This window comes from Oryctolagus cuniculus, chromosome 13 (assembly GCF_964237555.1).
Source record: "Oryctolagus cuniculus chromosome 13, mOryCun1.1, whole genome shotgun sequence".
Taxonomy (NCBI): Eukaryota; Metazoa; Chordata; class Mammalia; order Lagomorpha; family Leporidae; genus Oryctolagus; species Oryctolagus cuniculus.
Window position 1 is genome coordinate 37,004,184 of NC_091444.1, and position 21,948 is coordinate 37,026,131.

General features: G+C 44.9%; 1 protein-coding gene and 1 long non-coding RNA gene across 7 annotated transcripts in view; one reads left to right on the top strand and one right to left on the bottom strand.

Moving 5' to 3' along the window:
* MIA3 (MIA SH3 domain ER export factor 3) overlaps positions 1-21,948 on the top strand; it is a 53,715-nt gene that overhangs the window by 15,831 nt on the left and 15,936 nt on the right. For 4 of the 6 annotated variants that reach the window (XM_008268390.4, XM_008268391.4, XM_008268392.4 and 1 more), the window contains 4 exons: positions 1,772-1,933; positions 5,216-5,367; positions 18,049-18,180; positions 21,470-21,491. In XM_008268390.4, the coding sequence (XP_008266612.3) occupies positions 1,772-1,933; positions 5,216-5,367; positions 18,049-18,180; positions 21,470-21,491 (468 nt within the window). Of the gene's footprint in view, positions 1-1,771; positions 1,934-5,215; positions 5,368-16,578; positions 16,906-18,048; positions 18,181-21,469; positions 21,492-21,948 lie in introns of those variants that run through there. The other 2 variants (XM_017347772.3, XM_017347773.3) reach the window with 1 other exon arrangement.
* Positions 11,701-16,568, bottom strand: LOC138844952 (uncharacterized). The gene is made up of 3 exons (XR_011381467.1): positions 16,219-16,568; positions 15,692-15,758; positions 11,701-12,606 (listed from the first exon to the last, which is right to left on the bottom strand). It is a non-coding gene; the product is annotated as an uncharacterized lncRNA (long non-coding RNA).

A 21,948-nucleotide genomic window follows, 5' to 3' on the forward strand; every position in this document is an offset into this window, starting at 1 on the left:
GGGCAACTGGAACAGAATCTGGTGCCCCAACCGGGACTAGAACCTGGGATGCTGGTGCCGCAGGTGGAGGACTAGCCTAGTGAGCTGCGGCGCCGGCTGAACTCAGTTTCTTAATTGTGAGATAGCTGTCCTCTAAGGAGGGATTGACTGGCATGACTTTTTTTTTTTTTTTTTTTTTTTTTTTAAGATTTATTTTATTTATTTTGAAAGGCAGAGTTAGAGAGAGACAGATCTTCCATCTGCTGGTTCACTCCCCAGATGGCCGCAACGGCTGGAGCTGGAGCAGGCTGAAGCCAGGAGCCAGGAGCTTCTTCCACGTCTCCTACGTGGGCATTGCAGGTGGTGGCTTTACCCGGTATGCCACAGCGCCAGCCCCTGGTGTGACTTTTAAACCAGTGCCGTACCTTTTAACTTTTGTGAATGGCAACTTCTCTGTAGCCTCTTGGAAGCGGTCACTTATCCCAGTTAACTGCCTCTGGGCCCCAGGTGCTTGCATTCAGGCTCACCAAGGCTGGAAGCAGGGGGAGGAGCCTTCTAACAGCATTTGACACGTGGCAGCCATTCCTGGATGTTTGCTGAATCAACTCCAAGTCAATATCCTGGAGCTTTTTGGTTCCTAGTTCCATGTCCTATTATCTGTACCCATATGTTTCAGACTGAGGCATTTTGCTCTGAGGATGGATGGTAGAGTACCAGGGGAGACACAAAGCCTCTAGAGAATGTGTTTCCTCAGAGTGATGATTTTTTTCTTTTTCTTAAGATTTATTTATTTATTTGGAAGGCAGAGTTACAGAGAGAGAAGGGAGAGACAGAGAGAGTTAGAGATCTTCCATCTGCTGGTTTACTCCCCAAATGGCCACAATGGCTGGGACCAGGCCAAGCCAAAGCCAGGAGCCTGGAACTCCATCCAGGTCTCCCACGTGGATAACAGGGGCCCAGGAACTTGGGCCACCTTCTGCTGTTCTCCTAGGTGCATTAGCAGGGAGCTGGATAGGAAGTAGAGCAGCCAGGACTGAAAGTAGAGCAGCTGAGACTTGAACCGGCACTCATATGGGATTCTGGCATCACTGGTGGTGGCTTAACCTGCTGTACCACAATACCGGCTCCCTGATTTTTTTCTGAGTACTGGAGAGGAGGACACTTTTGTATTAATTCAAGTAGATCTATTGTGGATAAGAATGCAAAATTATGAAGAATGATCAGGGTAAGATACGAGGCCATCGAGAAATTAATCTTTGCTGTGGATCACATTTTACTATGGCTCACTCTTTTTGACTCCTTGAGCTACTTTGAAAATATTTGAAAGACCCTTGAGCAGGCTGCCATTGTGTGGCATGCCGTTCCCTGTGCCAGCTCTGTGAAGCAGGCATGCTTGTGTGAAAGAGCTCGTGTTTTTTCTGCATAAGACAGGTGTTGCACACAGCTGCTCTTGACTGCAGTCTCTTCTGCACAGTTATTTGTGTGAGTGTTTGTCAGTTTGCCAAAGGAAGCTAAGTTGTTGTAGTCCTCACCACAAGTATTTTAATTTATGAAATACTTTGGAATCAAGGCTGCGTTATCTAGTATGTAGATTATTTGTCCCTTAAAAGAGCTACAGGCAATTGGAAACTCTTCCTTCCCCGCCGGGTTCTTCTCCATGGGATGCCAGTGCATGGAGGGTGGTGATGAGAGCCCTGGTGCCGGGTGCTGGCTGGGAGGCAGGTCTGTGGAATCAGCTGAATGGGCAGTGTCATCAAGCAGTGCTCGCCCAGTGCCGCCTTCTCCCCTGTAGAGATGCAGCCGCCTCTTGAGGATGACTTCCCGCAAGAGAGCACAGGGGACCTTACTATGCAGGTTCCCGAAGAGCCTGACCACTTGGATCAGCCCATTACTGGGGACACACGTGTCTCGGAAGAGTCACAGGAGCTGATTACTGAGACGGACTCAGACCCAGGTAAAGCTCCTTCTTTCCCTGCAAAGAAGAGGCGTCTTAAAGAAGACCTTCTTGGGGATTGGTTGGCAGAAGTAGGAAATGGTGGAGGGGGATATAGATACATACAAATTGAAAAGAAAAATCTAGAACCTTTTGGGAGAGACACATACATTAAGGCAGAGATTGAAAATAGGAGAGAGCCCCAAAACTGTGACTGAGCTACATACCAGTATTTGGCTGTCACTAACTTTGTAGGTAATTTTAATCTAAAATAGTATTGGAGAAAGCATTTGGCCTATCAGTTAAGATGCCCGAGTCTCCTATTGGAGTACCTGGTTTCTTTCTTTCTTTCTCCCTCCCTCCCTCCCTCCGCTTGCTTGCTTGCTTGCTTACTTGCTTGCTTGCTTCCTTCCTTCCTTCCTTTCTCTTTCTCTCTCTCTCTCTCTCTCTTTCTCTCTCTCTTTCTCTCTCTCTTTGTCTCTCTCTTTGTCTCTCTCTCTCTCTCTCTCTTTCTCTCTTTCTCTCTTTCTTTCTCTCTTTCTCTCTTTCTCTCTTTCTCTCTCTCTCTCTCTTTCTCTCTTTCTCTCTTTCTTTCTTTCTTTCTTTTTTACAGGTTTATTTAAAAAGCAGAGATACAGAAAGAGAGATCTACCATCCACTGGTTTACTCCCCAAATGGCCGCAACGGCTGGGGATGAGCCAGGCGCCTCCACTGTTTCCCACATGGATGGCAGGGGTCCAAGGACCCAGGCCATCCTCAGCTGCCTTCCTAGGTGTATTAGCAGGGAGCTGGATTGGAAGCAGAGCAGCTGGGACTTAAACCGGCACCCATATGGGATGCTGGCACTGCAGGCTGCAGATTAACCTGCTACACACAGCACCAGCTCCATGGAGTACCTGGTTTCTATACCTGGCCCAGGCTCTTGACTCCAGCTTCCTGTTAATACATACCCTAAGAGACAGAGGCAGATGGAGAGAGAGCTTGCATATGCTGGTTTTGGTCACCGAAAGCCTATAATAGCCAGGGCAATGCCATGCTGAAGCCAGGAACCTAGAAGTCAATCCAGGTCTCCCATGTGGTTGGTTGAGACCTATGTACTTGAGACATTATCTGCCACCTCCCAGGGTGCACATCAGCAGGAAGCTAATGGGTGGGAAACAGAGTAGCTAGGATTCAAACCAGGCACTGCAATATGGGATGTGGCTGTCCAAAGCAATGTCTTATCTACTGTCTACTGTGCCAAATGTCCCCCCGATGTATTTTTCTTCTTTGTTTAAAACATTTATTTATTTATTTATTTATTTGAAAGGCAGAGTTACACACACATGCTGAGAGGGAGGGAGAAAGGGGGTGGGGAGACTGGGCCAGGCTGAAGCCTGGAGCCAAGAACTACATCTGGCTCTCCCACATGGGTTGCAGGGGCCCAGGTACACTTTGGCCATCTTTCTCAGGCTTGCTTTCTCAGGCATGTTAGTACAGAGCAGGACTGGAAGTAGAGCAGCTGGAACTCAAACCGGTGTCCATGGAATGCTTGCATCGCAGGTGGTGGCTTAACCTGCTGTACAACACCAGCCCAGGAGCTGCAGGCTAAAATTTGAGAACCCCGGCTCAAAAACTCATAAATTCTGTGTTTTTCCTCCACTTCACCCCCCTACTTCCCATTCCTCTAAATAGAATACAGTGTTACTTGGTTCTTTTTTTGGTTTGCTATCTGGATATGACAAATAAAGTTAAAAATACTTGGAGAAGATAGTTATATACAAGCCTGTTTATACTTTGGGCTTCTAGGAAGCAGTACTGAACTTGGCAGTGTGGAATAGTCCAGTGTGAACCCATAGCACCCAGCGCACAGTACCCATCCAGTGAGAGATGAGAAAGTTATCTTTATAAGTAAAAAAAGAAAAATACAGCCCCAATAATGGAATCAACAGCTTCCTCATTTTTGTGTAGCTCCTTCTACCAGTACATCAGAAGCAGCTGATAGTGTTGTTTTTCTATCCAGTTTGGTGACATGATCACTTCGTTACTGTTTTGTGTTTTTTTTTTTTTTTTTGACAGGCAGAGTTAGAGAGAGAGACAGAGAAAGGTCTTCCTTTTCCGTTGGTTCACCCCTCAAATGGCTGTTACGGCCGGCGCGCTGCGCTGATCTGAAGCCAGGAGCCAGGTGCTTCCTCCTGGTATCCCATGCGGGTGCAAGGCCCAAACACTTGGGCCATCCTCCACTGCACTCCCTGGCCACAGCAGAGAGCTGGCCTGGAAGAGGAGCAAGCAGGACAGAATCCGGCGCCCCGACCGGGACTAGAACCTGGTGTGCCGGCGCCGCTAGGCGGAGGATTAGCCTAGTGAGCCGCGGCGCCGGCCCTGTTTTGTGTTCTGAGAGGTTCTGGTCTGAGAGCATAGCTATGACCATAACCCTGTAGCACTGCAGGGCCCCACAGCACTGGGCTAACACCCCACCCCACCCCCACAGCCCAGTACTCACAGTGTAGGAGAGGTCGCCACGGAGAGGATTTCAGCTAATTGGAGGAGGTGTGACATGTCAGAGATCTCTGTTCCAGAGGACGTTGCGTTCTTATGTAATTCTTCTAAACCACTTTTTTTTTTTAACTCAAAAAGGTTCTGTTTGCTGAAGATGAGTCGTGTACCATTAAGACTTGTTACTCTTTTGCTCAAAAACTTTGAGAATTCAAGAAAATTCTTCCCTTTGAATCAAGAACAAACTCTTTGCCCCCTCCTTTACGTTCCAGCACAGAATGACATTAATGACCTTCACAGGGGAATCTTCCCAGGTGTCCCTCGTGCTTCTCAGGTGCAGGTTTCCGCTCTGCATCGTCACCTGTAGGACCACATATTCTAGGCCCTAGATGTACTGGGCACTCAATAAATATTTATTTATTTATTTATTTATTTATTTTTTGACAGGCAGAGTGGACAGTGAGAGAGAGAGAGAGAGAGAAGGGTCTTCCTTTGCCGTTGGTTCACCCTCCAATGGCCGCCGCGGCCACCGCACCACGCTGATCCGATGGCAGGAGCCAGGTACTTATCCTGGTCTCCCATGGGGTGCAGGGCCCAAGCACTTGGGCCATCCTCCACTGCACTCCCGGGCCACAGCAGAGAGCTGGCCTGGAAGAGGGGCAACCGGGACAGAATCCGGCGCCCCGACCGGGACTAGAACCCGGTGTGCCAGCGCCTCAAGACGGAGGATTAGCCTAGTGAGCCGCGGCGCCGGCCCTCAATAAATATTTAAACTGAGGAACATTCTTACTCTAAACCACAAAATAAAATAGCCGTTTTCCCCCTCAGTTTTAGGGCTGATTACGACTGAAGGCACTCCCGTGAATGCTGTTGATGCAAAGAAGCAACTGGAGACAAAGGTGGAGGAGCCAGCACACGTTACGCCTTTGGAAAATGCAATTCTTTTAACCTGTTCATTCGTGCTCTATGTAACTAACACGGTAAGTTTGCCACCTGGGTTCTTCCACTAGCATGTTGGCTATTACAGTTTTTAAGTTGATTTTAGCATGTGCTGAAGACCTTTAAAATGTCTTTATGCTAATGACACCTGATCCCTTTGAAGATGGCCTCTGAAATGAGCCACAGGTGTGTGGCTTTAACACACCTCTGTCAGTTTAGCCCACTTTGCTGTATGCCAGGGCTGGGCACCTGGGCACCTATACAAAAAACAAACAAAAAAACTATGGTTCTTGCCCTTAGAACCCTTTAGGCTGGCTGGGAGGTTAAGACCTTCCCTTGAAACCTCATGTGACATGGGCAGAGAGCAAAGTGTTTAACTGAGGGTGGAATGATTGGATAAATTGGTTTGTTGTGGTGAGAGGATGGCAGATAAGGTTCAAAGTTAGCTGAGACATTTTAAGCAGAGTTGAAGTTCAAATGGCAGTTTGGGAGGGAGAAATGGAGTCGTGAAGAAAAGGGATGCACACCGAGTGTGAGTAGCTGGTGTGCAATGGCGGAGCTAGGAAGGAGCCGGCCTGTTGGAGGGAGCCAGGGGCAAGTCTTGCTTGGTGCCATGATGCGTGTTGTCTTACTGTCCATGGATCTGTTTCTTAGAAAGAGTTGCTTAAAGCAGTTTTCAGACTGATCTTTCTAAAGAGCGAGACATTTAATCTGCTTTCTGTTTAGCTAAGCTTTTTAGGATTTAGCTCCCCCTTGTGGTGTTTGTTGCCATTGACCATTTGTCTTGATAAATTAAGGGAATGAGAAGCTTTCACCAGTTGGAGCCCGGGTTGCCCTTGAGAAAGGATCCTCCTCAACAAAGGTGGTTTCGTCTAGGTTCTGTTATTTCAAGACTGGCGTAGGCAAGAGGGATTTTCTCTTGTTGTTGTTGTTCTGTAAAATGTATTGATTTTGTGCCAGGATGACCTGGTTTCAAATTCCAAAGTCATGGGTTAGAAGTCTGGGCAAATTACTAACCTTTGACACTTTGAACCTCAGCTTTACCATCTGAACACAGTAGATAATACCAACTCAGACTGTTGTGAGAACAGAATGAATTGATCACGTCAGGTGTCTAGTGCAGTGACTGGCATCTTGCGGGATTTCAGCCCTCACCACATTCTCATTTGGACGATCAGAGGGCCGCATGTGGACATTGAGTACCCCAGGGAATTCTGTGGCCTGGCCTCAAAGATGGGAGTAATAGAGGAAGGTCAGGCCAGTGCTCTCCACCATGGTAGTTTGTAACGGTGACAGCCACCCGGGTGAAAGTGTGTACGATCCATACAGTTAGAATAGTGACATTCTTAGGGATCAAGGCAGCCTCCAAATTCATAACTTAATCAGAATGGATCATCATCACTTGATGTATTTAACAGCCTCCAGCTGGCAGAGGAATCCTTTCTTCAGTGCCTGGCTGTCTTTCTTCCTAAGATTTATTTGAGTTATAGAGAGAGAAGGAGGGAGAGACAGAGAGGTCTTCCATCCACTGGTTCACTTCCTAAATGGCTGCAATGGCCAGAGCTGTGCCAGTCTGAACCAGGAGCTTCTGGGTCTCCCACATGGGTGCAGGGCCCCAAGCACTTGGGCCGCCCTCCACTGCTTTCCCAGGCCTCAGCAGAGAGCTGGATTGGAAGTGGAGCAGCCGGGACTTGAACCGACACCCATAGGGGATGCTGGCCCTGCAGGTGAAGGATTAACCTACCGTGCCACAGCGCTGGCCCCCCTTCACTGTATTTCTAGATGTGCGTAGAGCCCTCTTCTTGGCTTGGGTTGGTAAACACACTTTTGTTTGGATGTGCACTGTGGTTAGGATGAGAGGAGAAGACATGGACTTAATGGCAGGATAGAGAAGCACAGGTTATAAGGTGCTCACTTGAAAGGGATTGTCCAGGGGCCGGTGCTGTGGCATAGCGGGAAAAGCTGCCGCCTGCAGTGCCAGCATTCCATATGGGCACTGGTTCTAGTCTCGGCTTCTCCTCTTCTGATCCAGCTCTCTGCTGTGGCCTGGGAAAGTAGCGGAAGATCCTTGGGCCCCTGCACTCTTGTGCGAGACCCGGAGGAAGCTCCTAGCTCCTGGCTCTGGAGCTGTGGCCATTTGGGAAGTGAAACTGATGGAAGACCTCTCTCTGTGTGTCTCTACCTCTCTCTCTAACTCTCTTTCAAATAAAGAAAATAAATCTTAAAAAAAAGTGGATATTGTCCAAAAACCATTTTGATGGTCTAATACGTATATGATGTTGTGTTAGAAATAAAAGATTCTAAGAAATATAAAGTGTAATTCTGAATTTTGATAGGCTTAAGAAAAAGGCTTATCAAATCTGTGTGAACATGGGGGAAATGGAGAATATATGTTTATGTGAAGTATCAAGTGCTGTAGGTAATTATTTTTTAGGACTGGGGAGTAACAGGTTGTGAGTCAATCGGAAAAACTGTACCAGAGGTCAGATTCCTAGATTGATAGGTGATCAATAGTGGAATCTTAAGGTTGGAAGAGACCTTAGAGGACTACTCATCAAACTTCTTGCTCATTGCAGTGATCTCTTCTGCTGTAGCCCTGACAAGAAGTTATGAGGCTTGCACATCAACAGTTCCTACAGTAAAGGCATCTACTTTACAAGGCTACATGTTCCTCTACTTCATTCTTGTATTGTTTTCTAGAGATCTATTTATTTATTTATTTGAAAGGCACAGAGAGAGAGAGAGAGGTTTTCCATCCACTGATTCACTCCCAAATGACTGTAACAGCAGGCTGAAGCAAGGAGCCAAGAAATCCACCTGGGTCTCCCATGTGGGTAGCAGCAGCCCAAGGAGTAGGGCCATCTTCCACTGCTTGCCCAGGTGCGTTAGCAAGGGAGGTGGATCAGAGGTGGAGCAGCCAGGACTTGAACCATTGTTCTCATGTGGGATGCTGTTACCACAGGCAGAGGCTTAACCCACTGTGCCACAGTGTCAACCCTTTCATTCTTATATTGACAAGAAATTTTCCTCCATCTTGTTTCCTCTACGGAATCTTAATTCCTTTTCTACCTAGTAATCCTTTAAGTATGTGAAATTACACCTGGATTCTTTTTATAACATTTTATGATGGAAATTTCCAACAAGCAAAGACTGTGTAATGAACTCTTGACCCAGCACCCACATTAACAGTAACTCATTCCAGTCATCCAATATTGGGCATGTTCAGAATCCCCTCCCCCTCCATTTAAAAATTATTCTTATCCTAAGTAGGTTCTTGTTGAGGTACAAATGTTGTAATAGGTTGCTATGTATCTTAAGTTAACTTTAATGAGATATAAATTACATACAATCAATGCACCCATTTTTAGGAGTAGAGCCCAGCAGGTTTTAGCAGGTGTTCACACTTATGTAAAAACAGCTAATCAGGCTATTAGGCTATTTCCTTCATTCAGAAACGTTCACTCCTGAAGCTTCCTGGTAAATCTCCCTGACTACCTGCTCCAGGCAGCCACTGGTATATAATTGTGTATGTTGGTTTTTGCTAGTGTAGAATTTCATGTCCATGGCAGTGCAAAGGGACACATACATAGGAGTGAAGTTGCCACCGTGGATGGTGTTTGTGTTCCCTTACAAGAAACTGCCAGACAGTTGCCCAGAGTGGCTGCCCCACTTCCTACTCCACCAGCAGTTTATGAGGCTTCCCCGGGCTGCACTTCTTTGCTAATGCTTGGTATTATAAGTCTTGAATTTCAGCCACTCTGGTGTGCGTGTCTGTGGCTTTAATTGATTCGCTGAGCACTCTCCCATGTCCTCTTGCACAGCCAGTTCCTGCTGACGAGCGGCCGTGCATGTCTCCCAGCCCTCTCACACCCTGCTGGTTGTTCTTATTCGATTGTTCTTTGCCTATCCTCAAGGACTCTTAGCTGACACAGTACTGCTTAGGATTCAGCCCTAAACTGATGGAGACCTCCTGGCAGGTTTCTGGCCCTCTTTTTCTCAGTTGCCCTCCTCTCTCTGGTGCCTTTCCCTTCATGTGTCAAGCCCCTCACACTCTCCAAGCTGATCTCCACTTCCTTGGTGAGATTGCTGTGGCTCCCCGCGCTGACGTCTAGACGGCGCCTGCAGGCAGAAAGCGAGTTATCATCTGGCTCACCTGTTTGTTGTCCTCTCAGGCCTCACAGGTGTGTGCCGCCTGTTCAGTATCTGAAAAACAGTGCTTTCATATGTTTTGTCCAGTGTTCTAATTGTTTTCAGTGGGTGGAGTCATACCAGTTACTCTATAGATTTCTCCCTTTTGTTATTGTCGCAATACAATTATGGAGAAGATGTTTGTATGGCATCTAGGGCAGATTTTGGTCTGAATTTTGTGGACAATATCCTCCTGTTATGGTGCACCATGTTTCTCTGGTTATTTCTATTTCCTGGGAGTGGGTAGTTGGATTGGTAGTCAGTCATGTTCAGTTTTGTTTGACAGGAACAGTTGAGATGTTGTGTATTTCCGTCAAGAGGCATGTAATGTCTGGGTATCCCTTCTTTTTGATGCTACTAGTCATTGGTGACGTTGACTAGATCCATGAAGGTTGAAAAATGGTGATAGTCTGACTGTATTGTTCTTTATTTAAAGACTGGGATACTTCTACAAGGAGAAACCTATGATCAGCTATTCTTCACACTGAGATTGGGTTTGTCTAGTTAAATAACAGAGGATAAACATTTGATTTTTTAACAGCTTGAATTTGTTGTCTCCTAGTATTATTAATAATGGTATCCACAGAGTCTTTGTTTTATGGTTTTCTAAGAATCATTATAATGCAGATTTAAAAATATCTGGTGTGTTTCAGTGCAGTTAAGAATATTAATTATTCTTATTAACGCTTAAATTCTTGCATTTTTAGCTAGTGGGAAACTCTTCAACCTGGCACCTGTCCCTGTTTACACTACTTTGTTGTCATTGCTATCCTCTTTGCTTTCCAGTAAGACATCATTTTGCCAGTCCTTCTTGTACTTTTCCTGCCAAAATATATTTTTTTAAAGATTCATTTATCCACTTGAAAGTCAGAGCTGGGGCCGGCGCCGCGGCTCACTAGGCTAATCCTCCGCCTAGCGGCACCGGCACACCGGGTTCTAGTCCCGGTCGGGACGCCGGATTCTGTCCCGGTTGCCCCTCTTCCAGGCCAGCTCTCTGCTGTGGCCAGGGAGTGCAGTGGAGGATGGCTCAAGTGCTTGGGCCCTGCACCCCATGGGGGACCAGGAAAAGCACCTGGCTCCTGGCTCCTGCCATTGGATCAGCGTGGTGCGCCGGCCGCGGCGGCCATTGGAGGGTGAACCAACGGCAAAAGGAAGACCTTTCTCTCTGTCTCTTTCTCTCACTGTCCACTCTGCCTGTCAAAAAAAAAAAAAAAAAAAAAAAAAAAAGAAAGAAAGTCAGAGTTACACAGAGAAGAGGCAGAGAGAGAGAGAGAGAGAGGTCTCTCATCCGCTGGTTCACTCCCCATTTGGCCACAATGGCCAGAGCTGTGCCAATCCGAAGCCAGGAGCCAGGAGCTTCCTCCAGGTCTCCCATGCGGATGCAGGAGCCCAAGGACTTGGGCTATCCTCCACTGCCTTCCCAGGCCACAGCAGAGAGCTGGATTGGAAGTGGAGCAGCAGGGCCTCAAACCGGCACCCACATGGGATGCCGGCACTTCAGGCCAGGGCGTTAACCCACTGCACCACAGTGCCAGCCCCTGCCAAAATATTTTTTTAAAGATTTATTTATTTATTTGAGAGGCAGAATTCAGACAGGAGAGGGAGAGACAGAGAGGGAGAGGTCTTCCATCTGCTGTTTCACTTCTCAAATGGCCACAACAGCCGGAGCTGGGCCAATCTGAAGCCAGGAGCCAGGAACTTCCTCTGGGTCTCCCAGGTGGGTGCAGGGGCTCAAGCACTTGGGCCATTTTCCACTGCTTTCCCAGGCACATTAGCAGGGAACTGGGTTGGAAGTAGAGTGGACAGGAGTCAAATTGGCACCCATATAGGATGCCAGTGCTACCTTTGGTGGCTTAACTGGGTATGCCACAGCACTGGGCCCAGTTTAACACCTTTCCACAGCAAAAGATTCCAGGCCCAGGTGACTGCACTGGTACATTTCATTAGATCTATAAGGATGAAATAATACTAATTCTATACAAACTCTTCTACAGAATTAAAGAGTGTAAAATACTTCCCAGCTCACTGTATGAAGCCAATGTTAGCATTATAACTAAAACAGGACAAAGACATAACACATAAACCACAGACCAGTGTCTCTCATGAACACAGCTATAAAAATTCTAAACAAAATTCTAACAAATCAAATTCAACATTATTAAAAAGGAAAATTTAACATAACCAAGTAGGATTTATCCCAAAAATTCAAACTTCATTTAACGGATTCAAAAATCAGTTGATGTAATTCATATTAACAAACTTTAAAAAGACAATCCATATGTTCTGCAAAGCATTTAGGAAAAAAAAATCCAACACTGATTACTAATATTTAAAAAAAAAGTAAAACTAGGAATACAAGGGTAAAAAAAAACTTAAGATAGTCTCTATGGAAAACTTATAGCCAGCATCATACTTAATATTGAATAATGGAATAGTTTTCCCCATGCTCAGAAACACAACAAAGAAATTACTCTCAACACATCTATTCAACATTGTACTGGGGTGCTCTAAGGCAAGAAAAAGACATGAAATGAATCCAGATTGTAAATCAAGAAGAAAATTTGTCTTTATTGGCAGTCAACATGAATGTCTACACATCAGATCTGTTGGAATCTATGGAAAAGCTATTAGAACTAATAAATGAGTTTAGTAAGATTGCCAAGTAAAGATTTGCATCTAAAAACAACTGTATTTCTGGGGCCAGTATCGTGGCCCAGTGCTTGCAGCACCAGCATCCCATATGGGTGCCAGTTCCAGTCCTGCCTGCTCCACTTCCCATCCAGCTCCCTGCTGATGCCCAGGAAAAGCAGCAGTATGATTGCCAAGTGCATGGGCTGCTGAACCCACATAGGATACCTGAATGGAGTTCCAGATTTATTTATTTGAAAGGCAGAGTTACAAACAGGCAGAGAGAGAGATATCTTCGTTCACTCCCCAAATGGCTACAACGGCTGGAGCTGAGCCGATCTGAAGCCAGGAGCCAGGAGCTTCTTGTGGGTCTCCCACACAGGTGTAGGAGTCCAAGTACTTGGGCCTCTTCCACTGCTTTCCCAGGCACATTAGCAGGAAGCTGGCTGATCAGGGTTTTGAATCTAGAATATATAAAGAACACCCAAAACTTGCTAAAACACATACACACAATCCGTAAAATAGCACTTCTCCCGGGAAGGCATCCAGTTAGCAAATAAGTACAGGATAGGACAGATGTTGTGGTGTACTTGTTAAAGCCACTGCTCGGACACCCGTGTCCCATATTGGCATGCATGGGATCAAGTCCCACCTCTGCTTCCAACCAGCTTCCTGCTAATGCACAGCCTGGGAGACAGCAGATGGTGGCCCAAGAACTTGAGTCCCTGCTACACATGTGGGAGACCCAGATGGAATTTCTGGTTCCTGTTTACGCCTGGCCCAGCCCTGGATGTTGCAGGCATTTGGGGAGTAAACCAACATTTTGCCTTTCAAATAAATAAAACTTTCTTTTAAAGATTTATTTATTTATTTGAAAGTCAGAGTTACACAGAGAGAGGAGAGGCAGAGAGAAAGAGAGGTCTTCCATCCGATGGTTCACTCCCCATTTGGCCACAATGGCCAGAGCTGTGCTGATCCGAAGCCAGGAGCCAGGAGCTTCTTCCAGGTCTCCCACGCGGGTGCAGGGGCCCAAGGACTTGGGCCATCTTGTACTGCTTTCCCAGGCCATAGCAGAGAGCTGGATCAGAAATGGAGCAGCTGGGACATGAACTGGCACCTATATGGGATGCCGGCACTTCAGGCCAGGGCGTTAACCCGCTGTGCCACGGCATCGGCCCCATAAATAAAACTTTTTAAAATGCTCAGTATCATTAGTTATCAGGGAAATGCAAATTTAAACCATAGTGAGTTATCACTCACTGCACACTTACTAATGTATAAAAATTAAAGACTGATGGGGCCGGAGCTGTAGTGTAGTGTGTAAAGACAGTACCTTCAGTGCTGGCATCCCAAATGTGCACTGGGTCAAGTCCTGGCTACTCCACTTCTGATCCGGCTCTCTGCTATGGCCTGGGAAAGCAGTACAAGATGGCCCAAGTCCTTGGACCCCAGCCCCCCAATGTGGAGACCCAGAGGAAGCTCCTGTCTCCTGGCTTCAGATTCACTGCTGGTGGCATGTAAAGTGGTAGAACTACCTTCTTTTTTTTTTTTTTTTTTTTTTTTTTTTTAAGATTTATTTACTTGAAAGGGAGAGATACAGAGAGTGAGAGGGAGAGACAGATCTTTCATCAGCTGTTTCACTCCCCATACGGCCACAATGGCTGGGTCTGGGCTAGGCCAAAGCCAGGAGCCATGAGCTTCTTCTAGGTCGGCATCCATATGGGATGCTGGCCCAAGAACCATCTTCTTTAAAAGGTAAACATACACCTGGCATGATTCAGCCATTCCTCCTCTGAGGATTTGCGCTAGAGAAAGTTATACATCGATAAAAGAACATGGACATCTATGTCCTTGGCAGCATTGTTTGTAAAAGCCAAAACAAATTAATAGGTGACAGGCAAACTGATATATCTATTTATACATATATATATAAACACAAAAGGAAATTTTACTTAGCAATGCAAATGAACTTACATATACAGACCCCATGTACATACTGCAGTGTAGATGAAATCTCAAATTAAGCCGAATGAGAGAAGCCAGAGAAAATAAGACTACATGATGTATTATTCTGTGCCTATGAAACTTTAGAAAATGCAAACTATCATGACAGAAATTCTGCCTGGGGATTAGGGGCTAAGAGGAATGACTAGGAGCAGAGGCTGGGGTTACCAAGGGGTTGAGACTTTTACAGGTTAAAGGATTTGTTCATTGTCTTGATGATGATGGTTTCAGTTTGACATGTCAAAATATATGCACTTAAGTCCCTGTAATTTATTGCATGTCAGTTTTACCCTAAGGCTCTAAAATATCATTTTTGTCTTTCACTTGATTAAAGTATTATCCTATAAATACTTTTTCTGTATCTTATTTCAAATGTATTTAAGAAACCATACCCTAGCAGCATGTAAAATTATTTCATTTCTTACATACAGCTTCATGGTATACTTTGGCTTATTCAGCAGTTCTTTTATTGATGGATATTTGGTTATTCCAAGCCTTTTGTTATTATAAATAAGGCTGGAATGACATAGTCTTGTGCATATGTCTTTTTTTAAGATTTGTTTTTATTTATTTGAAAGGCAAAATGGCAGAGAGCAAGGGAGATACACAGAGATCCTTCGTCTGCATATCTTTTCAGCATTTGTTGTGTTGCCAGATAGATCTGTAGAAGTGGTTGTCAGTCCGTAGGTAAATAGGTGAGTAATTTTGGGAGATGTTACCAAATTCTCATGCACATAGGTTGCATCATTTTGTACAATGATGGCAATGTGTTAAGGGTGGCTGTTTCCCCCACATGCCCTCACCAGCAGCCTTTTGTCAATTGCTCAGACCTTGCCAATCTGAGTGAGAAATGATATCCCAGTGTATATTTAATTTTTATCTATGTTGAGCAAAGCAGAGCCTGTTTCCATGTTTATAAGCTACTTGCATTTTTCTGCCTGAGATCAGTTCATTTCTTCAGCCCATTTTCCCATAGGTTTGCTGGCCATTTTCTTCTTGTATTTGTAAAGTTCTTTGTATTTCAGGAACATTTATTTTGTGTCTGTAATATGTTACATATTTTCTCAGGTTGTCAATGTCAAATTTTGCTTATTTTGCTTTTGTATGTGTTGGGGGGGGAGGCAAGGAGTAGGGCAAATTATTTTATTTTTTTTGACAGGCAGAGTGGACAGTGAGAGAGAGAGAGACAGAGAGAAAGGTCTTCCTTTGCCGTTGCTTCACCCTCCAGTGGCCTCCACGGGCAGGAGCCAGGTGCTTATCCTGGTCTCCCATGGGGTGCAGGGCCCAAGTACTTGGGCCATCCTCCACTCCCTGGCCACAGCAGAGAGCTGGCCTGGTAGAGGGGCAACCGGGACAGAATCCGGCGCCCTGATCAGGACTAGAACCCGGGGTGCTGGCGCCCCAAGGCGGAGGATTAGCCTAGTGAGCCACGGCGCCAGCCAAGCAAATTATTTTAAGTAATCAAGTTTACAAATATCTTCCTTTGTTGCTTCTGGATATTGAGACATAATTTTGGCCACTCATAATACATATGAATACACATACCTGCACAGAAAAATTCACTCCATGTTTTCTAGCACTTGTTTTCATTTTTTACATTCAGGTTTCTGATCTATTAGAAAATTTATCCTTGTGAACAAGGACAAAAAGATCCAATTTTTATCATTTTCCATATGGCTTTCCTAAGTATGTCAATGCCACTAGTTTAAGTCTGCTTTTCTGCAGGTTTTTTTTTTTTTTTTTTTTTTTTTTTTTTTTTTTTTTGTTATCGTATCCCCAACGCGCGACGCAGTAGTCTATTTCTTTCTGGTTTCTCTGTTCGTCCCCAGGGTCTGCTGTCTGCTTGCACCGCGGGGTCTGCCTCCCACCGGGTCCTTCCGTGCTCTTTTGCAGGGTTTCCCTGCTTGTTCTTTGGAACTGACCCAGCGGAACCGGAACCTTCAAAGATGTAGATGCCGCTTTTCTCACCCCACGCCGAATCTCCCCATTGTGTCCCACGTTTATAGAATGTTGCTTTCTAAAGCATTCCTTATTCCTCCCCACAAGTCAGTAACCTGAGAAACCGGACCCACTGGGGTCGTGGTGACGAGGACTCGCTCGCTCCGGGGGTCCTCGGCTGGCCTGTGAGAAGCTGGCGACTGGCAGGGAGCAGCGAGCAGAGGGCTGGCGTGCGGAAGGCGGCCGGGCGCCGGCAGCGGCAAGCATGTGGGGCAGCTGCCTGGTGTCCCAGGACCTCGGGATCACAGGCTGCAGCTCTGGAGGGCACGAAAACCCTGCTCTCCTCCTGGCGGCTTGCCCTGGCTTCTTCCGTCTGCGGGTGAGCCTCTTCCTTGGCCGCCTCCCTTTCCTTGGGTTCTTCCGCTAGCTCCTTCGCTCTTCTTCCCCGCTCCAGCGGGCAGTTGGTTTCTTCCTCTCTGGCTCCGCCCTCCGGCCTGCGTCAGCGCGCTGACGTCCTCCGGAGGGCCGTGTGTGATGACGTGTTTTATTGGAGGCGTTAAGGGGGAACGTGCCCTCGGCCGGGGAAGGCGAAGTTCATTCCCAGTATCCGCCCCCTCTGAGCAGGTGCTTTCCGAAGGCGGAAGCGTCGAGAGGGGGCTCCTGTGCCTTCCTGCAGGGAAACGTCGCCTCCGCTCTGCAGTCCCTCCACGATGGACTCAGTACCTGCCACTGTGCCTTCTGTCACTGCTTCCCAGGGGGACCCGGAACTGCTGGGACCCCTGTCGGTGCTCTACGCCGCCCTCTTAGCCAAGCTCCTGGAGGTGACGGTCCCCATTGCCGGGGCGGGACCCGGGTTGTGGCAGGCGGGCGGCCGAGTGGCAGAGTGGGAGCGCTGGCCGGCAGGGCCGAGGAGCGCGTCCGGCCCGGACGTGGCTGTGCCGTTCACGGAGGCAGAGAGAGAGTCTATTTGATAAGCTTTAATCGCTGGTTCTTTTTATTTGTGGAGCCCTTAGGAAGTGATAGGTGCCTTGTTACCTTCCGGTGTGCTGTCATGATCAAAACCCAGAGCGTGGCGTCCCTGCAGGTCTCTGCCCCGTGAGCGTCGTTGGCGAGTGAGGCCAGTGTGACAGCTAACTGGTGTGCTTTGTAGAGGGCAGGCGCTTTGTGATCTTCTCATTGCAGACCCTCCCCCAGCCCCCGCACCGGGTCCTTCACCGCGCTCCTTTTCCGTGGTTTTCCTGCTTGTTCTTTTGAACTGACTGCAGAACCGGAAGACGTACCTTTAAAAATCTACAAATACCGTTTTTCTCACCCCATTTTAAATGTCCCCATTGTTTTCAGAGCAGGCAGGTGCTTAATTCCTGCATTTGAGAAAAAGTTTAGAATTAAGGCGCTGAGTTTTATAGAAGAGAGTGAAATTCAGAACAGTGTATCCAGACCAGTTATCTAGAACTGCCTGAACTTAGTCAGCATTTCTCGTTGCTTTTGTACCAGTAGAGTAGAAGAAGTAAGATTTAAAATCACAGCGGAATAACGCATTACTGGTATTGTTCAGTATCGTCATACTGGTTTTATTTGCAACCATAAAAGTTGAATTTCCATAGGATATTTAAATCACTTGTGTGGGTTTTTTAAAGTGGTTAAAAATCAACTTATCCAACAGAAAAGTATGATCCAGGGATTCTAATAATGTATCACACGAGGTGAGGTGGTAGGGCCTATGTGCTGTGAACAGAAAATACTCAAATATACACAGTTAAACACATTTACATTCATAATACTGGAAAGCACTCCAAGACAAAGGAGGAATAGGAGACTGCTGGTATCCTGTCCTTCTGGAAGCAGGAGGGCTTGATTTTTTTGGAAGTGTCATCTGATGGGTGTTGGTTTATAATTTCTAGGATGACTCTTTGTGACCACTTTATTGTAAATTTCTTCAAGGTTTCCCATCATTTCTATTTCAGTTAGTTGCTACACTGCCTGATGATGTTCAGCCGGGGCCTGATTTTTACGGACTGCCATGGAAACCTGTACTTATCACTGCCTTCTTGGGAATTGTTTCATTTGCTGTTTTCTTCTGGAGAACTATCCTTGTTGTGAGTAAATTAAATTAACCTCTACACTGATTCATAAAAACAGTGGGCGTTTTATAGTCATTAGCTCTTTTGTTTTTGTTACTAACATCAGCACAGATTAATGCTTATAATTCAGGCTAACCTTATAAAATAATTGAGTGTAATCTTTGTGTTGGTAAAGATGAAAGCAAACAAGAAGTGTGTAATCTCAGTGGAAAACTTCCAATTCTAAAATCTTTATATAAAACCCTAGAGATTAAGAAGTAGGAGTGTGTGTATGTGTGTGTGTGTGTGTACACATACTATTAATAGAACTGGGAGTTCATACAGGCATCCTGAAAAGTAGTTTAATAATACACATAAGAAGCCTTAAAAATGTTCATATTCTTTTATATACTGTAATGTCATGTCTGAAAATCTGAAGAAATAACCAATCATGCATTAAAGATCTTGTACAAGGGAGTTCATTGCAGCAGTATTTATTAGTGTGAACTCTTGGCACAACCTAAATAACCCATAGGAAGGAAACTGTTCAATTATTCTATATCTGTACAATGGGTTATTTGGTGGCCTCATTTGTTTCAAGGACATCGGGGCACAGAAAATGCTCAGTCCAGTGTTAAGTGGTGGATAAAAGTAGAAACCAAGACTTCAAAACTGTAGATAAACTTTATTATAGACACACACATACACAAAGTGCTTCAAGGAAATACAACAAAATGATAGAAATTCTTGTAACTGGGAGATGAGGGGATTTTTCAGCCTTTTTCCTTATACATGGGAATTTATGGAAAAATAGAACTAAATATTTTAGTGTAAAAAATTTTTTTAAATTCATGCATAGATACAAATTTTTCTAAAACTAAGTATTCTTTTTCTTATTTTAAAAATTATATCAGATGTATAATTTTTAAGTTTTTCTACTGTACAATTGGTTATATAATTGCTTAAAAAGAAGCACCCCCTTTAAAAGAAGACTCTTTTGCTTGGTTTCCTGTAGGACCTCATTGAGCAGCAGGTGAACAGAGTGGGAAAGGTGAAAATGTTTCACAGTTTCCATTCTTGTTTGTCACATTTCAAAAGCCCTAACATCTGTTTGGATTTTCATAAGACTTTGTGTTTGTTTTTTGTTTTGTTTTGTTTTGTTTTGTTTTCTTTTTAAAGGCTGAATGCTATGTGGAGTTCTTTTTAGATTTATTTATTTATTTGAAAGTCAGAGTTACACAAAGATAGAGGGAGAGGTAGAGAGAGAGGTCTTCCATCCGCTGGTTCACTCCCCAGTGGCCGCAATGGCTGGAGCTGTGCTGGAGTTGTGCCAGTCCAAAGCCAGGAGTTCCTCCGGGTCTCCCACATGGTTACAGGGGTCCAAGGACGTGGGCCGTCTTCTGCTGCTTTCCAAGACCATAGCAGAGAGCTGGATCAGAAGTGGAGCAGCCGCGTCTTGAACCAGTACCCATATGAGATGCTGGCACTGCCCGTGGTGGCTTTACCAGCTGAGCCACAGCGCTGGCCTCCAACTTTGTGTTCTAACTGCGGCTTCTCAGCCTCAGCATTTGACTTTTGGAAACTGTTCACGATCTTAGATGTCTGCTTTTTGCTTGTCACTCTCCCCTGCCTGTTGTTTGGAAGAAAGGGGGTATATTAGCAAGGCTATGACATTAGACAAATAGTAATTTCTTGCCATGTTGGAATTTTCTCAATACATTTTCCTGTAACAGCATTATTATAAGTGGAGTTTAGATACTGATAATATTGATACCATAGATCATTTTTGGCATGGTCTTAAGTATTTCATCACTGTTTATCACATTTGAAAGAGGAAATACATCTTGGGTTACAAAGGCTTACATTTTTTGTAAGTCATGCTTACATTTTTTGTAGTTAGTTACTGCTTCAGTTTTATTATCCTATAATTAATTGCTATCCTTGGGGAATGGTTATTTTTTTGTCTTTTCAGGAAATGTTAGCTGACAATACTCTTGTTGGTGTATTTTTCTCAAGTAGTCTTCCTTTCCTTGGAAGATTTATAACCACTGTTCTTCCTGGTCTGAGGAAGTCAGATGATCTAACTGATTAGGTGACTTCTGAATTCAGCCAATAACCAACTTTGCATAGGGTTTCTAAGTTTTTTTTTTTTTTTTCTGGAAAGTTAAAGAGATATATCTTAGATAAAAATTACATCTTTTTTTTTTTCTTTTCTTTTTTTTTTTTTTTTTTTTTTTTTTGACAGGCAGAGTTAGACAGAGAGACAGAGAGAAAGGTCTTCCATTTTCCTTTGGTTCACCCCCCAGATGACCTCTACGGCCGGCACGCTGTGCTGATCCGAAGCCAGGAGCCAGGTGCTTCTCCTGGTCTCCCATGCGGGTGCAGGGCCCAAGCACTTGGGCCATCCTCCTCTGCACTCCCGGGCCACAGCAGAGAGCTGGACTGGAAGAGGGGCATTTAGGACAGAATACAGCACCCCAACTGGGAATAGAACCCGCGGTGCTGGCGCCACAGGCGGAGGATAAGCCTAGTGAGCTGCAGCGCTGGCCAAAAAAATTACTTCTTTAGTATAGTTTCTTTAGAGTCTTTTTGATAGTCTTTGTTTCTAGACTTCTATTTGGATTGGTCAGATAAACTTTGGGTAAATAAAACATTTGTATATTTGTTATGAAAAAAATTAGCCACTTTTATAAAGTTAGGTGCTCATTTCTTTTTTTTAATTTTTATTCTATTTTTTTGACAGGCAGAGTTAGACAGTGAGAGAGAGAGACAGAGAGAAAGATCTTCCTTTCCGTTAGTTCCAGATGGCTGCTACGGCCGGCGCGCTGTGCCAATCCGAAGTCAGGAGCCAGGTGCTTCCTCCTGGTCTCCCATGCGGGTGCAGGGCCCAAGCACTTGGGCTATCCTCCACTGCCTTCCCAGGCAGAGAGCTGGACTGGAAGAGGAGCAACTGGGACGGAATCCGGCACCCCAACCAGGACTAGAACCTGGGGTGCAGGTGCCGCAGGTGGAGGATTAGCCAAGTGAGCCGCAGCGCCGGCCAGGTGCTCATTTCTTAAGACTGGTGCTCATTTAATAGATATATAAACACCTCAGCTGAAAAATAACATACATCTTAATGCTTTTATTTATCAAAAATTATGAAGGCTTACTACCAGTTACACTTGAAATGCTATTTAACCTTTCCTTGTTTTTAATCCCATGGATTTATTATGCTAAACTAAACCATTATTAAATTCTATTTGATTATGATTTTGACTGTTGTATTAGGCAATGAATAATTCTATTAGTAAAATGTTTAATATCAATTTTATTTCTCTTCTAGGTAAAGAATAGAGTATATCAAGGTAAATTTTTAGGCTTATTTTGTTACTTGTATTGTTCCTCCTTTGTATTGGGTTTTAGGTGAGCTAGAAGTAGATGTGTATAGTGACTTCTGATATCAGGTTGACTTCTGAACATTTTACTATTGTAGCTTGTTGTCTTGGATACTAGAGTAGATGGTGGTGAAGAGGAGTGGAGCAGCGATGATTAGTTTAACTTGGTGCAGATTGGCCTTGGATGTATATTTATTACATGTGAACCACATTGCTGTGCTAATGATTCGATCAGCATAGCAAATATTTGCTTAAATAGATAATTTTAGGAGTAAATATGTACATTAATATGCTTGCATTTTGTTTCTTTTTGCAAATGAAATATTTTCTAGGAAGAAACGTACCTTGTGAAGGGAGGAATGTTCAGCTATAACATTTTACTATATTTCGTATATTCCAAATACATTTAAGTGGGATCTCATTGAAA